Source organism: Microtus ochrogaster, chromosome 2 (assembly GCF_000317375.1).
Source record: "Microtus ochrogaster isolate Prairie Vole_2 chromosome 2, MicOch1.0, whole genome shotgun sequence".
Classification (NCBI taxonomy): domain Eukaryota; kingdom Metazoa; phylum Chordata; class Mammalia; order Rodentia; family Cricetidae; genus Microtus; species Microtus ochrogaster.
Genome location: NC_022010.1, coordinates 18,095,160 through 18,107,983, shown reverse-complemented (window position 1 = coordinate 18,107,983; position 12,824 = coordinate 18,095,160). Strand labels below are relative to the sequence as shown.

At 43.5% G+C, this 12,824-nt stretch overlaps 1 protein-coding gene across 1 annotated transcript in view; it reads left to right on the top strand.

The window, feature by feature from the left end:
• Tmem132d (transmembrane protein 132D) overlaps positions 1 to 12,824 on the top strand; it is a 626,664-nt gene that overhangs the window by 425,372 nt on the left and 188,468 nt on the right. The window contains exon 4 of the mRNA XM_013350265.2: positions 9,673 to 9,856. Coding sequence (XP_013205719.2) covers positions 9,673 to 9,856 — 184 coding nt within the window. The remainder of the gene's footprint in view (positions 1 to 9,672; positions 9,857 to 12,824) is intronic.

The window sequence follows — 12,824 nt, the reverse complement described above, 5'->3', positions numbered from 1 at the left end:
GGTGAGGCTTTCCCACTTCCAAACACCAAGATACTTGCAAAGACACTTAACCCTGCTTCACATCTGTCAATCCTGGAGGCATTCTGCTGAGAGGAAGTGTAAAGAAGTTCTGCTTAGTTTATCTTAACTTAAAAATAATAAATAGTTGCAGTGGGGTCTAGGGAGCAGTGTCACCAGACGTAGTAGTAGAAATAGTTCCAATTAAAATTTTGTGCTAGGAAATCTTATAACGCACACCTTTATAAACTCTTGCTAGAACGCTGATGGTGTCTTCATCGGTGTTAGTCCATTACAGACCTTTCTCAGTTCCCCAAGAAGGGAGAGGCTGAGACAGTCAGAAACTAACTGCATGATTGTCTTGCTTACATTTCTTGCCAATTACACCTTACTCTGAGTTTGTAGCTCCTGCCCAAGTTGCACGAAGGGCTAAAGCTTCATCACGAATGCTGGGCATCCAAGGTACCTGTTTATGCAAGACAAGATGTGGTCTCCAACAGTCTGCAGCCCTGGCGAGGATACTAATGTGTCTGTGGCATACAGATTGGATTTCTTTCTTTCTTTTTGAGTGGGGAAAAAAAACTCCCAACAAAAAGAAATGTATAAAAATAAAATATCTCTCTATCTCCAAGCGAATATGTTTAAGAAAATGTCACGAAGTGGAGATGAAAGATTTAGTGTTATTTTTTCCCTCTGTTTGTCTGCTGTAGCGATTCCAGCTCAGCAAGTGTGGAAAATGCCTTCCCTTTGGGAGTGGAGGGGGCTCCTCAAAGATGTCAAGGGCACTCGCTGCTTTTAGGTAGAATTATGCCTTTTGCAAACAGCTGATTTCCCATCTTCCATCTTTTCTCTCTCTTTCTCTCTCTCTCTCTCTCTCTCTCTCTCTCTCTCTCTCTCTCTCTCTCCACTTTGGACCTTCCTGACCTATGGATTAACAGGTAAAGTATGCCATAAAAGATCATTTAAGTCAATCCAGGAAAAACAGAGGTAGAAATATAGTTAAAATAGGAACAAAAGAGGTCAAATTGGGAACTTGCCTTTTAATAAATGAAACTTAAAACCTAGGAGGCAAGGCTATTAGGCTATTTCATCTCCAATACACTGATCATATAATTAGAATGTTGGGCTTGCTCTTAAAGACTGATGTGGACATTGCCTAAGTGGGAGCGGTTCTCTCTTGCAAAGAAAACCTCATTTTGAATGAGTGACTGTGTTGCTGTGTAACAAATCTGCATACCCTAGATAGGGTACCCTAAACAGAATAAATAAGCAGCCGCACTCAAGTCTAGCTGAAGTTGAATTGGGGTAACCCACAGGAGCAAGGGTGAGAGGTTACTTACAGGATCGTGAGTGAGGGGTGGAAGCATGGAAGATGGTCACTCACAGGAGCACAGGCTAGTACACCCAAGCAAAGCTCCCTCCTGCTTCTGCATTCTCTATGAAGTGTGGGTCCTTGTGAGCCCTCCCTTGCATAACAAAACGTCTATGGTCCATATCTTGTGTGGGTCTCCTCAAGAAGGCATGGACTATGTCCTATCCAGAAGACAGCATCCCAAGCATTACATCTCAGTTACATTTCTTTCTGGGACTTCTGCTTCATATTTAAGATGATGGCATGAGTTGCAATGGGTCCAACTGGTCAAAGTTCATGTAGATTTTTCACATTTGAACATGGCCACACCCCTATTTGTTAATCATTTTGTGTTTCACTCAAGCAATATAGGTAAGTCCTCGTCTGGAAACTCGACCCTGTCCTAGGCCAAGGCTGTCTGTGTATTTGTCCATCCTGGTTAACGGGGATTACTCCTCTGCATGCAAGGGCAGAACTTGAGATCACAAATGTGTGAAGGATGTTTGCACTTAAGAAAAATGCCCCACTCTGATTAACATTCTAGAGTTCTGCAGAGATTCTTGTGAAATCCATAATTCATCTAAAGGGATGCCCCCTTTTATTTCTTCCCTTTTCCACTGAAGCTTGGACTATTGCTCTGTTTCAGTTGGGATAATTTTGTACTTTTTTGTACCTAAAAAAAAGAAGCCTGGTATATGAATTCTAACCCTAATGGCAGCCTTTATAATAGGGCCCGCCTCTGCCAATTTCTCTCATTCCACTTCTCTTGTTGCTCCAATCCGGAATAGCCTCAGGTCAACTCTTACATATGAACTTTCTCATTAGCACTGGGGAGAAGTACTTGACTGGTTCATGTTCTCTTCTAGAGGAGTATCTATGTAGCGAAGTAAATACCATTTTATTATTTTTAAAGGTTATTAATTTGTCTCTTTATTCTCATGATAAAGATCAGGAATTGGCAAGCTTTCCCTGTAAGGGGTAGGACAGCAATATGCCAAGCTTTATAGACCATGCATGCTCTATGCTGTATACTCTTTTTTCTTCAAAAATTAAGCTTAAATTTAGCTTAAAAAAAGTACATAAGCAAACTATGACTCGTAGATGACTGGCTAGCCGTAGCTGGCTGCTTGGGGGATAGTTTTAAAGACTTGCATGGCCTTCCTACCAATCGCCTGCACCTCCGGCCCCAGTCAGTCCCAGTCCCAGGATTCCCTTTTGTTTTCTTGTTTGTTTTGTTTTGTTGGTTTTTCAAGACAGGGTTTCTCTATACAACAGTCCTAGCTGCCTAGCTGTTCTGGAACTAGCTCTTGTAGACCAGCCTGGCCTCGAACTCACGGAGATTCACCTGCCTCTGCTTGCTGAGTGCTGGGATTAAAGGCATGCACCACCACTGCCCAGCTCCCTCCCAGGATTCTTAAGATCCCAGTCACACCACAGAGATTGCCTCAGTTTTCACTGTACTGCACACACAAACCCTGGCCCATGAGTTTCCCCTCTTTGGCGATCTCTCTCTTTCTCTCCTCTAGAATGACTCTGGTCACAAGAGAGTTCATGAGACGACAAATTTATGGTGACAAAGAAGATCTCACTATAAAGTACATACATTAAAGCAGTTGTGCATATTTTACTTACTCATAAAAGGTCTTATACAGAAAATGGTAATGAAGAAGTTAGAAAAAAAATATACCAGTAATGGAAAATTTTAATAGCATGATAATGTCTAAGGAGAAACAATTTGTTTGAGTAATATCCCCATTTTAATCTTGAGAATGAGACATGAAAGAGGATACAGGAAAGGAGGACAGTGGTCCTTCCATGTGGGAGACATCTGGTCCTTTATTTGCATCAGATGCAAATTTCCCAAATGCCACTGCAGGCGAGGACCACGGTAATGTGGGGAGTCCTTCTAAGGGGAGCTGAGCCTGGAGTGAGGCCCTCTGTACCTTCCCTCATTCCCCACTCCTTTTTCTAGAGAATATTTATTAATTGCCTTTGATTTCTGCCCTAGTTTGCTTTCTATTACTGTCATAAAATATTGGCCAAAAGCAATCTGGAGAGCAAAGCATTTTTACTAGGCTATAGCTCTGATCAGAGACCATCACTGAGGGAAGTCGGGGCAGGAACCTGGAGGCAAGAACTGAAGTGGAGATCATGGAAAAGTGCTTCTTATTGTCTTGCTCCCCATGGCTTGCATAGACGGCTTCCTTACACCAGGAATGGCATCACCCACAGTGGGCAGTGCCCTCTCATATTAGTCACCTATCAAGAAAATATGTCACATGCTTGTCCACATGCCAGAGTGGTAGGGACATTTCCTCAATTGAGGTTCCTTTCTTCCTAGATGACCCAACCCTGGGTCGAGTTGACAAAAAGACCTAAACAGGATGCTATCCTGCTTATTTTGAAAATTACTTCATTTTCTATAGGAGATCCAATAAGATGAAGATTCATTGGTATATGAATGTGTGACAAAGTGTTTATAACAATCCATTGAGGACTTTAGGATGGAAGACCCAGCCCAAGACAATGGCTCTTCCCATAAGGTGTAGCTGCCACAAGAGGTGCTAGACTCTCACTGTGGCTCCTTTAGAGGCAAGGGCTGGGACATCTAACTTATCACCAACAATCTCTGCCACAGCTGAGTTCCCAGCAAATAACCCCTCAAATTCAGATCTTGTAAACTGGCTCTAAAAACTCCAAAAGAATTATCATGGCTCACTGTCTCACGGACTGTAGTCTGTTTTGGAGGGGAAGGCATATGGCAGGTGGCCTGTGATCCAAATTGCTCATCTCTTGACCAATCAAGAGGACAGAAGTAGATATCATCATCAAGGCCCACCCCTGGTCGCTAGTTTCCGTCCCTAGCCCTCACCTCTGAAGTCTCCACAGCCTCCCTAGGCAGTGCCATCTGCTAAGGACTGAATGTTCAAACACATTTCAAACCATAACAGGGACTATCCAAGGAAAGCCAGACTTGGGTCATTACCAGTGAAAGTGTTTAGAGCTAGGGTTCAGGCACAAGGGGATGTGGAATGGATGGGGGAGTCTGTCCAATTCTATTGACCTAATATCACACATCTTGCACTTGGGTGACCTATTAGAAAGTGTATGGAAAGGGGTACCGGGAATACATATCAAAGGGGTCCCTAAGGAAAGAGTCACTTGTGTCCTAGATGGTCCCCGCCAACCCCACCCCTCCACTTCACCTCTGGCTTGGTTTTTGTTTCCTAAAATTTCACCAATGTATCCTTCAGGGAACCATCTGGAGCAGCCTAAAGTTGGGAGTGAAATTTCACTCCCTGTCTCCCACACCCACGTCACCGTGCAACCACAGCTCTCACACACACCCCGGAAGCCAGTTGCCCATGTGGGTGGCTGCAGAGTGAAAGTGGATCTTAAAGCCATACTATGATATATTGGCTTCTAGTCTGTAATAAATAAAAAACAATCATGGATATTATTAAGAAGTATTAACAGTGCTCTAGTTAAGTTGTCAGCTTGACACACCTAGAGTCACCTGGAAGCAGGGAACATAAACTAAGGGATTGTCTTGACCAGACTGGGCGTTGGCCATGTCTGTGAGAAACTATTGGTTGATTATTGATGCAGAATGGCCACGCCCTCTCTTGAAGCGCCATCCCTCCTTTGGCAAGTGGTCTTTGGCTGTATAAGAATGGTAGCTGAGCATAATCTCCAGAGCAAGCCAGTAATCCATATTCCACCCTAGGTTTTGCTTCAATTCCTGTTTGAATTCCTGCCCTGACTTTCCTCAATGATGGACTATGATCTTGAAGTGTAAGCTAGGTAAACCCTTTCCTCCCCAAGATGCTTTTATTCAGAGTGTTTTATCAGAACAACAGAAAGGAGGCTGGAAGACTTAATAACTCGAGTTCTCCGCTATTAATATTGCTCCCAGCCAAGGGTCAGTGTCTATGTGGCGTTTGATCTTTTCAAATGCAACGTGTGATAAAGCGTTCACAGCCAATATTCTAGTTTTCATGCCTCTACTTTGATTTACGGAAACATCACAGGACTCAGAGAGTTGGCAGAGGACCCTAAAAGCAAAGTTGATTGCAAAGTGTCTTGAAACAAATCTTTCTCTCTCTCTGGTGAGGCTCATAGAGGATATTTAAAGGGTGTGTGACATAGCTTCAGTTGTCAACTTGACACACCAGGGAACAAGAAACCTCATTTGAAAAATTGCCTCCATCATATTGGCACATGGGCAAGTCTTTTGGGCATTTTATCAATTTATGTTTGTTGTAGAAGGCTCACTTAGGGTGGTACCATGCCTTGGCTGCTATTCCTAAGCTGTAGAAGAAAGAAGTTAGGGCAAGCCATAGGGAACAAGCCAGAAAGCAACATCCCTCTGCATTCTCTGCTCCAATTCCTGCCTCCAGATTACTGCACAGATTTCCCTGTGATGGACTGTGACCCTGTAAGCCAAAAAAAGCCTTTACTCTCCACGTTGCTTTTAGACAGTGTTCTACCTCAGCAATGGAGAAATAAGTGAGGATTGCTGGATTATTGATAGGTCCTTCCTTCCTCCTCTTTGGGAATCCATGGGTTGTGCCGATACCTTCCCAGTGCCCCTCTATTCATCAGCCCTCTCATGAGATGCTAGATTTTCCTGTGTCCTCATAGAGAAACTCTAGTCTTCCTATGTCTATAGTATTCCTTTGTGGATAGTCTGCAGCACTTCCTTGATGGTCATCAACTTCTCTGACTTCGGCTTGTCTTGAACAAGAAAAGAAATGTTCATATTTCTCCCGCAGTTTCACAAGGCGTAGCAACTTTGGTTAACAACGATTTGTTTTAGTGATTGAAACATATTATTTATTCCATGCTCTCCTGGCTTTTAGAGTTGCTGATAAGACACCTGGTGTTGTTTTAACATTTCTGCCTTTGTATGTGAGGTGCAATTTGCCCACTATAGCTTTCAGTGTTGTTTTGCTTCACTTGGTGTTTTTTGTCCTCTGACCAGGCTTGTCTGTTCAGTGCTTTCTATTGTCTTTTCTTTTAATGTTATTGATCGACTCTGCATTTCCAAAATATCTGTGGTTCTACTCCAGTGTCTCAATTTGCATGCCACCTTTCCTGTCTATGTGCTCAAATCCTCACTCCAGGGTACTGAGCATCTCATCCACTCTGGTCACTTTCTTGTCTGGGTCCCAAGTGGATTTTCTTACATCATTCAACTGCTCTCTGGAGTCTTCTGATGGCCCTTGATTAGTTTTTAAAGTAAGACTCTGATATCTTTTTCTGAAATCCCATCTATTTTATTATCTTTGTTTTCTGGTATTGAGATGTCACTTTGTGAAATGCCATTGTGCATTGCTGGCTCCTGGCTTTTGCTCTCTTTGTGTGATTTACGCAGTTGTTAGGATGTGTGTGTCCTCTAGGATGTAGCTTATCTTTTATTAGTTTTATTTTTTCTTTATTTTATTTTGTTTTATTTTTCCAATGCTGGGGATTGTACCCAGGGTCTTATACTTCTAGGCAAGGGCTCTGACACTGAATCAAAGTCATACTTCTTTTTATTTTCTTTTATGTGAGTCTCCTGGTGAGTTACCTTGTCCTTATGTGGCATTAGATTGGAGATAGAGCCGACTGAAGTAGCACACACGGTGGGTTACCAGTGGTCCAGAGAATAATAGCAGCAGAGAGTGAAGACACTTGTGACCTCCACCTGCATTCTCTAGAACATTCAAATACAGTATCACTGAAATTCCCATTGCAAACAAAATAGCAACAACAAAAAACTCCGTAACAACTTGGTTTATGGTATTTTTTTTAGTGCTAATGGTCTCAGCATTTGAGTAGGGAAGTAGAAAAAGGAATGGTTAAGAGAGAAAGCAGAGGTATAATCAGAATGAGAGGAGAGTGTGTGGTTGGGTACACAGTGAGTAGCAGGAAGACTGTTGTGTGTTGGATGTAGAGGAAGAAAGGGAAACAACACGGGCTTTTCCAGTGAGAATACAAATTAAGCCACAACAAATAACCCAAAGACAGAAGTGGGCATTCTATGAACCTAATCAAAACCATTAGTTAGAATTAAAATAATAAGGGCTGGAGAGAGGGCTCAGTGGGTCAACTTCTTACTGCCAAAGCTTACAACCTCTGTCCTCAAGACTTATGTAATGAAAGAAGAGAACCATTGACTTCTACGTGTATGTGGTGGTACACACACACACACACACACACACACACACACACACACACGTGTAATTCAAAAATAGTAAGTAAACAGTAAGCAAACAAAAATTAAATTAAACAATAAATATTAAATGGATAGTAAAATAGCTAGGCATGGTGGTACACATTTTTACTTCCAGTATTCAGAAGGCAGAGGCAGGTGAATCTCTGAGTCTGCTGCCATCCTGGTCTACATAGAAAGTTTCAGGCTGGCCAGGATTGCATAGTAAGATCCTGTCCGTAATGAAATATGACAGATTATAGTGTACTTTCTCTCAGTCTGTCTCTTCATGCTAGGGAGATGCACTTTCTCTGCTGTTGACAGGGTAGGGCTGCTGGTGTCAGACATTCAAAATAAGTCAAAGACCACTTCTGGCCAGAATTCCACCTCTGATTTCCTCAGGTTGCAAATTACACCCCATCTCTGGTACTTTGGGGGTGATATGGGCAGTGCAGGGCTTTCTGTACATGAGTCTCTGAGGGAATGAAGAAGACCAACTGTGTCTGCCCTTTCTAATCTGTTGGATTGACTGTTACACATCCCAACACATACTTCCCACGCTCCTGTAAGACTTCAGGGATGAGAGAGGGTGTTAGGGAGGCAGAAGGTGTTGAGGAAACAACCCTAATCACCCTGCTGATACCATCACCTCTATGTGTGCTGTTGAGCATCTATGGCATCCATCAGGACTCTGCCCCGAGTTCTGCTTACACTTCCACCAACGCTGGTTTCTTTGCATTTTGGATCTCCCTACTTCAGACTCTTATGGTACTGGGTCCACAGTCTACTGTTCTCTACCCACCCCTCACCCCCAAAACATGAAATTCAGGTTTTGATTTGAGTTTTCAGCATCCAAACTGCCAGACTCTAGGGATAGCTGCTACCCAATGTTTTTGAATACATGCTTTGAGCAGGACCGGTTGGGAACAGTAGGACCATCTTGGCATGGACTGGTGTAGGGGTGCCTTCTTCTACCATCCTTGTTTCTGTTCTCTGCGGGTCTTTCTCTTGTTTCTGTATTCATGGCTCTTATCTTGATTTTGTTTGATCCAATCTCATGATCTGCAATCAGCCATCTTAACCTGTGTGTGTTCACAGTGTCTCTTTCTGAGCTTCCAGGTGAGAGTTTGCATGTTAGGTGATGTCGCTGACATGTTTGCATAAACTGGTCCTCTGTGAAATAAAGCAGCGCTAATGATAAATAGTAAATGCCCGCGTTTGAAGGCACTTCTGTGAAGATGTGAAACTTGACTCACTGGATACATGTCTGCTCACTAATGCTCCTTTAAGAGCCCATCTCAGACAGCCCCTATGAGCCCTCACCTACCCTTCTTTCATCTTCTCCTCAAGAAAGGCCAGCGTGAAACCATTTTCTCTCTCACCTGTCACGTAGAAGAGCGGACATTGTACTAGAAAGAAACTCTGAAGAGAAGAAGCAGACAGTTAATGAAAATAGCAAAGGCTGCTAAAATAGTTATAGCCTTCTAGCCTGGATCCGTTTCCAGAGCTGTGTTTATGGGAACTCATATGGCTCGAGACTAGCATTTGTCACAGCCATTCCTGTCTCCGGGTGATAGCTGATGATGTGCCCATGTTTATCAGCAGTGGGATGGTCCCTGGGCCCACATCCTTGCCTGTCTTCTGTTTCCCTGCAACACTGTCTTACCATCAGTGGAACACAAGGTCATGGCACCCTTTAAAATTCTGTGCACCCAACCAAATAGACTGGCTTTGAGATAAAGTCAACGTAACAGTGTAGTTGTTTCTGGAAGTCCAGGAAAGAGACATCCTTGGAAAAAGAAAGAAAGAAAGGAAGGAAGGAAGGAAGGAAGGAAGGAAGGAAGGAAGGAAGGAAGGAAGGAAGGAAGGAAGGAAGATGGGTCAGAGAGTGTTCAGAGAATGCAGCCCCTGTCCTGGAGATTCTGAATAGCTCAGAAGAAGGAGCTACCCTTAAATGATGATGTCAGAGCCCTGGCAAGGGCTGGCAAGCATGCAGATGGTGACTTGTCCTTAAATTGCTCAAGGCTTGGAGCACACAAACACAGGTGCCGGCGAAACGCCACACCGACACAGGTGAGTTCTGCGTCTCAGTTGCTCACCTCTGTTTCCCTTCATTCCTACTCCATAGTGTGGACGATGCCTCCTACGAAGTCATGCAGATTGACGTCGAGGTTGAAGGACCCAGTGACCCACCCACCACACAGCTTGTCACGTGGCAAGTTGAATACCCAGGAGACATCACGTCTGACTTGGGGGTATCCAAGATCTATGTGAGCCAGAAGGACTTGATTGGGGTCATACCACTGGCAATGGTAAGAAAGCACTTGGGGACCTGGGAACAGGAAGGCTCCATGCTGTGATCCAGGTTCAGGGGTCAAGGATGTCAGTCAGCAAGGACCAAGATGGGGACAAAATGGGAGCATAAGCTCACTGCCAATGGCCAACAATATACACTCCAACTGGTGATATTCTTTAACTTGCATTTATAAAATGTAGTCCAGTTAGTAGTTATGAGCCTGTCTTTATGTGAATATTGTGGATGGTGGGATGAACATGCGTGATATAATGCAGATAACTTAATGATTTCAGACATATGCAACTGTACAGAGTGCTTGGCTTAAGTGTGCATGTGCTCATACTGAGATGCAAGGAAGGCTGGGCTGGCAATTCAACAACATTACAGTGGCTTAGACACTGCCACAAAGAACAAAGAGAGCAGGTCTTGAAAGATCATGGGGTATCTCCGCAAGGAATCCTTATCTCCACGAGAGAAGAATAGGGTTCCAGGAAATACTCATCTTAGTTCTGAGTGTCTGGTGTCTTCCACTGGCATTAGCTACCTTCCTGTAAAGAAGGAAAACACAACTCAATTCTGGTCTCCATTTACAAGACATGTGTTCTACTTTGCTTTCTGTTGCTGTGATAAATACCAGGACCAAAGGCAAGTTGGGGAGAAAGGGGTTTATTTTACTTACATCTTACAGTCTGTTGGGGAAGACTGCTAGTAAGTTTCCCAACCACCCTGACTCAAAATAATCAATCACACAGAAACCATATTATTGTTGTGAGAATGAAACAGTTGCTGGGTCCGGGGCTGGAACTCAGGGGTGGAATGCTTGCCTGGCATGTGCCAGGACAGGTTTCAACCCCTAACCCAACAAAACTTAAGTTAAATAAATAAATAAGTAACTCGTGGGTCCTTCCAAGAACTCCAGCCTCTTGCAGACACATAATAACTATTAGCCACTATTATGATTTTTCTGTTATAGACAGCAAGGTATAGACAGAGGGCACTCCACAACCACAACAGGTCTGCACATTCTCTATGGAAAGTGCATGGTCACAGCCCTGTTCTTCACAGTCTGAAAGCCAGGCAGCAGGTAGGCATCTCTGATCAGTGTGCCACACTGAATTAAGCAGATTAATGTCTTGTATCTGGGGCATTTGGGGGGGGGTCCACATTTGTTGGTTGATATAATACTTCCCATGGGGGTGTGTTACCATTACAAAATGGCCTTGCTTCTTCTAGTCTGTATGCTCACTAAGTGATAACTGGTAAAGCAACGGAGATGTGTAGACCAGGGGGAGGGTTTGAAGCTAGAGGCATGCATCCCAGAAGGGAGCTTGAAGAGTTGGGGGTCTAATGGTATGGAAAGCCACTGCAGGGAGGACATAGGGCCTTGCCTATACTGGTTTTGTTGTTGTTGTTGCTATCGTTCAGAAGCATTCTGGCTACATGTTTAGACAGAATTGTGAGGCAAAGGGGAAACAGAGGATTAGGGCATACTCTCCGTCTGCTCTACAAAAGACTTTGTTATCCTGGTCTGCTGGGCTTAGCATATGCTCTCAATTTACTCTCTTTGTGTGCCCAGAATGGAGTTTGTCTGGTGACTCAGTGGCTTGGATGTTCCATCTGGTACCTGAGTGACCCCGAACACATTATTACCCCTATGAACCCAAACTAATAACAGTCATGTTGGGACTGGAGCGATGGCTCAGCCATCACGAGTGCATATCACTCCTGTAGAGAACTAGAGTTCAGTTCCCCAATAGCCACCAGGGTCTCAACAACCTTTAAGTCTATAAAAACCATGTCCACCTTGTATCTAGCAGGGTTAGGGACCAGAGACAAATGGGATCTTTGAGTGAGTATAACATTTTCCACCGAACTTCTAAGCCCAAAAACTCTGCCAGGTGGCAAGGCAGGCTGAGGAGAGTGAAGTCCCTTCTCAGAGGCTGTCTAGCTGGGTAGGTGGATGTAACAGTGAAAGAAGAAAGGGATCCCCAAGGCTACCCCTTACCCAGTGAGCTGTCCCTGTGGTGGGAAAGCAGACAGCTGAGCCTTTCGGAGATACATGCTCCTGATAGGGTCTCAGACATCCCTCCTCATTAGAAGTAGGAATGGAAGAAAGACAGCAATAAACCATGTGTCTAAAAATCCCTTCCATAACTCTATAACACTATAAAGATGTTCTCTATTATAAAATATATTATGGTTTGTGTTTTGATATAGAAATCTTTGCACGTATCTCCCACCGATCCCTTGAGGTAAACTTTGAGAAATAAATTTTAATTCAAGGATGTGAGTCAGAGGATATGTAATTTTGTAATACAGTTTTGTAATGTCTGTAGAATTGCCTTCGGGAAGTCTTAACTAATTTACAATTCTACCTGCTGTGTGTAAAGATACCCATTTCCCTGCAACTTTTCCAACAGAGAATATTAATTTTTTTTCAAATAGACAATTTATTAAGCAAACATCTTATCTCAGTGTCTCCTTAATTTGCCCTACTTGGGTTACATTATTTTTTTATTTCATTATTAAATATTTGTCCTTTGTCCATTTTATTATCCTACTGGGAATTCAACTTCTTTTCTTTCTGAAGCTAGAATGTTGTACAAAGCAGGGAAATCACATTTCAAGGGTAGGACTTGCTGACATTAGCTCTTCCTACATTCTTGTTTAACAAAATGGAACCACTAGGGCCACTGAGTCCAAATTCACTTTCTCCTGTGTGTTAGTGATAATTTGTCTTTTGATTGATGTGTCACGTGGATTCTTACCGGTTTGCTCTTGACCTCCTAATTTCACACATTAGGGGGTGGTGCAAAGGTTGTGCCTGTTTGCTTATGTATATATCCTGGGATGGAACCTAAGGCTAAGCAAGTCCTCAGTTTCTGAATCATGCCTCCGGCCCTTCACTGGGGGATTCTAGGCAGGGGCTCTACCACTGAGCCACACCCCAGCCCCTCACTGGGGGATTCTAGGCAGGGGCTCTA